Source organism: Siphateles boraxobius, unplaced genomic scaffold, assembly GCF_051911475.1.
Source record: "Siphateles boraxobius isolate OS27281-9 unplaced genomic scaffold, OSU_SipBor_1 255, whole genome shotgun sequence".
Taxonomy (NCBI): Eukaryota; Metazoa; Chordata; class Actinopteri; order Cypriniformes; family Leuciscidae; genus Siphateles; species Siphateles boraxobius.
Genome location: NW_027508871.1, coordinates 132,501 through 137,500, shown reverse-complemented (window position 1 = coordinate 137,500; position 5,000 = coordinate 132,501). Strand labels below are relative to the sequence as shown.

The window sequence follows — 5,000 nt, the reverse complement described above, 5'->3', positions numbered from 1 at the left end:
CGCCTACCCTCGAAGACTTTCCTCATGATTGCATCGACAACGATGTTGAAGAGCAGTGGTGAGGCGACGTCTCCCTGGCGGACTCCAGTGCGAATGGTGAATTCCGCAGATAGCTCGTTTTGGATGCGTATTTGGCTTGATGATCCATTGTAGTTTTCCTGCAGGAGCTTGATGACTTTCAGTGAGATGTGCTCGGTCTCCAGCGTCGTCCAAAGTGCTGGCCAGTCGATGCAGTCGAAGGCGGATCGAAAGTCGATGAAGACGATGACCGTCCGCTTTCCACATCGAATTCGCTCTTCCATCACCTGGCGGAGACTGAATATCTGGTCACAGCACCCCCGTTGCGGTCTGAAGCCGGATTGCTCCTCTCTACTCGTTTGCTCACGGTGTTTCTGCAGGCGTGCTTGGATAACTTTCATGAAGACCTTGCCGACGATCGAGAGCAGACTGATGCCTCGGTAGTTTTGGCATTCCCGATTGTCGCCTTTCTTGAAGATCGGGATGATGATGGCCTTCTTCCATGTCGTTGGTATTTTGTCCGTACGCCAGATGTTTTGCAGGAGAAGGTATACTCGCTGGAGAAGAACGTCGCCACCAGCCTTGATCGCTTCTGTGGTGATCGCATCCACACCAGGCGCTTTGCCATTTTTCAAAGTCCGGATGGCCGCCTTTACCTCTGCGAGCGTCGGTTCGGCATCGGACATCGCGGCCTCTGGTGGCTCGATTTGTGGCGGCTCCGCCGGGGGTCCTTGCGGTGGGTCGTGATTGTACAACGTTTCGAAGAACTCCCTCCAACGTTGTAGACGCTCCGTCGATGATCGCACAAAGGTGCCCTCGGCTTTTCGGATGTTGTTGTTCGTTGATTTAGCCTTCCCGCTCAGTCGTCGGAGGGTTCGATAAAGCGTGTGGTACTCGTGCTTCGAGGCCGCCACCTCCAAATCAGCTGCTACTTGGTTCCAGTAAGCCTCTCGTTCTTCTTGAAGATTAATTGAAGATTAATTGAAGATTAATTGAAGATTCTAATTGAAGATTAAATACAACCCGAAACTAAAAAACAGACCCGACCTCTATTTGAGACCGGCCTTAATTTACCCAAACCTGTCGCCACACCAGGCGTGTAAAAGAGACAGGCGTCCATTTGGGACTCGGCTATTATTTGAAGTTTTACGGTATATTTACCCACCCATAGACCCTCCGCTTGAAGAAATCAGGACTTGTGATCCGATCGAACTAAACTTCTCTTAATAGCAGGTGTAAACAGGGCTTAGTTTCTCACCTGTGTCTATTTTTATTGCTCACAAGTAATATTAGGTAAAACCTCAGAAGCAAAGGTGCTATTTACATGACAAACAACTGAGAACTTCATTATTAAAGTGCACAGAATCCTGTGGGCTGTGCTTTAAACACCCTTCAACATGTTTTGACAAACAAAATAAGTTTAATGCTAAGCTTTAATGTTTTTATATACTTTAACAGAACTAAGATCATGTGTGAGAATTGGTGTTAACTGTAAACAGCAGGATTTAACAGAGAGAACAGTAAGCTTGGCATCTCGCTGTGTTACAGCGCTGTCCCGCAGAAGTCAGTGCAAGGCCAAGCGCTGTTTATGAAAGATGCTCCTCGCAGAGCTGCACTTTATTGAATTTAAGACAAAAATCGACCAAAGTGGTCTCGGGAGACGCACCAGGCTCCTCCGCTCCTCTGATGTGTCAACTGTTTTCACATTCAAAGACTAAAAAAGGTGAGGGAAAGAGACTTGAAAGGGTGAGATGTTTTTTTCTCAGAGAATCTTCTGTGAATATTTTCTCAGAGAAATACAAATTCACTTTCTATTGACGCTGTTATCCGCTTTCCCGAATGGCAAAAAATAACTCAGTCTGTCTCTCTCTGCTATTTAATGAGAAAGGTAACACGTACTTTTCACCTCCCGTATTGAAGACTGCTTACCTTCAGGGCACTTTTTCATTTGTAGCTCATTCTATTCGACTTGAAGGTGAACGGCCGTATGCGAGCGTCCGTTCCTGAGCCTGTCATCCGGCACTGGCTGAGTTTGACGTCAGGGAAGTGAGTTTCTCGGAGTGAGCGTGGAGTCGAGGAGCTTCGGCTGATTTATAGTGCAGATCTGCAGTCTTGTGGATCTCAGCAGTGTCATGTTCAGCTTTACTAACTGTGAGGCACCCACTCATACTTCTGTGTGTCAGTGCACTTTATTAAGGATTCCAGTGACATAAAGTTGAAATTTCTAGATTTACTCTTCAAAGTGAGTTTTGGGGGGTTGGAGTAGATTTACTAGAGCCATAATAATGATCCTCAAGTAAAAGGCTGTTTTTTGTAAATCCTCTGGCGGGGGCAGTGAGCTCCGACAAATTGTATTTGATGATTTATAATCGTGACCTCCCTTGCTCATTCTTTCTCTCTTTGCTCTCTGTTTTAGGAAGCTGTGTTGTGTTTATCCAGCAGCCCCATGACCTGGTGGTAGTTGCTGGGCAACCCGTGACCCTGCCGTGCTCCATCACTGGATATCATGGCATGGTGCTGTGGGTCAAAGACGGCCTCGCTCTAGGGGTCAACCGGGACTTGTCAGGTAAGAGATTTCGTAGCCTAACCTGTGGTGAAATAACTCTACCTCTCATGGCTTATTTCTTTATTTATCAGTTGCCACCGTAGATGGTCATACACATTAGGGGTCCACCGATTATCTGCGCCGATATTGAGCATTTTTATGCTTATCGGTATCGGCCATTTTCAAAACCGATTTGCAGATAAAATAATTTAATGTTATTTAGTGTTATTTAATGTTATTTAAGTTATTTGATAATTTAACTGTATAAAGCGGAACGTCACGGAATTTTTCAACTTCTTGAAGAATTAATAAAAAGCAGGTCAGTACAAATCAAATCGAATTTCAAACTGCAAAAAGACTATTTAAATATGAATCTTGCATGTCTCTAAATGAATGGTGCAGACGTGTGATTTCATTTACCACACATACACACACACACACACACACTGGAGCACGCGTGACGCTTGTGCTGTTTTCAGCCTCAGCCGCATGATTATATGAGGATATAAACATCATCTCCAGAGCCGCTTAGTCACTTCATGAGCTTTTTAAAGCTTCAACTGAGAAAAGTTATCGTCATATCATAAACACACAGAAACTCAAAGATCTCCACGGCAACCCGTCAAAATAAAAGTTCGTTTTTTCATAGGGCCCTAAACATGTAATTTTTGTTCAACTGTAAATAAATTGAATAAGTTTGATTTTAATTAATAAGAAATGCTTTTTGATCACTAAAATTTAATTTAACCATTAAAATAGAGTCTTTAAGTTTTACAGAATGCTGCTGGGTGCTCCCTGCACATTTTTTTTGTTATTATTATTAATAATAATAATAATAATAATGTTAATATCAACAGTTCTCAGATTTAAAGATATGTTTAAAATCATTTAAAGAAAGTATTTGTCAAAACATGTTATTCTTAATTTTGACATTAACTTACATTTTTACACCAGACAGGCTATATATCGCTTTTAAAATATCGGTTATCGGTCTACTTGATCTGTAATAATTGGTATCGGTATCGGCCCTGACAATCAAATATCGGTCGCCCCCTAATACACGTGTGCAATTGGTTGATTACGTAATTGCAGTTAATTTATAATTTTAATATAATAACATAATTGCAATTTAAGATATAAAAAGTAGCCTGCAATCAATGGCTATAAAGTCAAGACTTAAAGTCCCCATGAAATCAAAATGAAAGTTTTTTGGCTTTTAGTATGAATATGTTAGCCGTACTGTTAACTAGTGAGCTCCAAAACAATGATAAAATTCACATTTAGAAGACATAAGCATTCAACAATCTCTCACTTCCGCCAATATGGATCAGTGATTTTGATGACATCACTCTGCACTTCATCTTCTCATCAGATTTTCTATCCAATCAAATGCTCTCTAGTGTCTGAAGCATCTCGTCCCCTACATTATAGATAGACGCTGAAGCTGCTGCTTAAATCGGTCACTTGTTCACACGTGTACTATTTTCTACATGGTGAATGGCACTATAGTGCACTGTTTCGACAAACTGGAACGATTCAGATAATGTAAATATGCTTTCCAATGGGGCGAATGAAGTCTAGTTGTTTAAAACTGGGCTTTCAAATTCTCCAAGACTTAAGTCATTTAGAGCTTGATATGAAAGCAATATCTGTTGAGGAGGAAGAAACATTTTTGTAAATGTTTAAAAACTTGGGGTCTGTAGAACGTGTGTGTGTGTGTTTGTGTGTGTGTGTGTGTGTCTACTGTCACTTTTGATCATCTTAATGCATCCTTATTAAATAAAAGTATTCTTTTTTTTTTAATCCTACCGATCCCAAACATATTTTTTTCATTTTTAAATATATATTTATCTAAATATGAATATATTAAAACCAGTATTTTTTTTATCAACAGCAGTGTGCACATTCACATTATGTACATAATATTTTATAATAAAATTGTAGTTTTTTTTGCTCTGCTTTGCCGTGTAAGTTTTGCAGACTGAACAAACAGCCTCGTGTCTCTGCTGGATCGGTCTGTATCATCACAGAGAAGCTGAATATCTCAGAAATGTCTTTATCTAGTCTATAATACAAGACAACAGCCCATTCTGTCAGGTTGTGGATGCTTTCCCTGACAATACCGAGAAGCTTTTCCCCACTAACCTTTTCTGATTGTTGTGAAGGTTTTTCCCTGTTTGTTTCAGAAAGTTCCTGTCAGATTTACTGTCAGACTGAGCAAAGCAAAGCAACAATCGAGAATTAATTGCATTTCTATCATTAATTAAGGCAAACACTTCATCATCCGCAGAACCCAGAGAGACGTGCCGCAAGTGCAGCTGGTTTACATTCGCACGCTTTACAAATTAATTTGTTTCGAACGGATTGAAATGTTCTCAAAACTTCTCCCTTATGCAAGGACAATCTTTAGTCTTAGGTTTGCAAAATCAGATCGGGT

At 40.8% G+C, this 5,000-nt stretch overlaps 1 protein-coding gene across 1 annotated transcript in view; it reads left to right on the top strand.

The window, feature by feature from the left end:
* Positions 1-2,086: 2,086 nt before the first annotated feature.
* Positions 2,087-5,000, top strand: part of LOC143751397 (kin of IRRE-like protein 3) — an 85,040-nt gene continuing 82,126 nt past the window's right edge. Inside the window, exons 1-2 of the mRNA XM_077243977.1 lie at positions 2,087-2,169; positions 2,435-2,584. Of these exons, the coding sequence (XP_077100092.1) occupies positions 2,530-2,584 (55 nt within the window). The 5' untranslated portion in view covers positions 2,087-2,169; positions 2,435-2,529. The remainder of the gene's footprint in view (positions 2,170-2,434; positions 2,585-5,000) is intronic.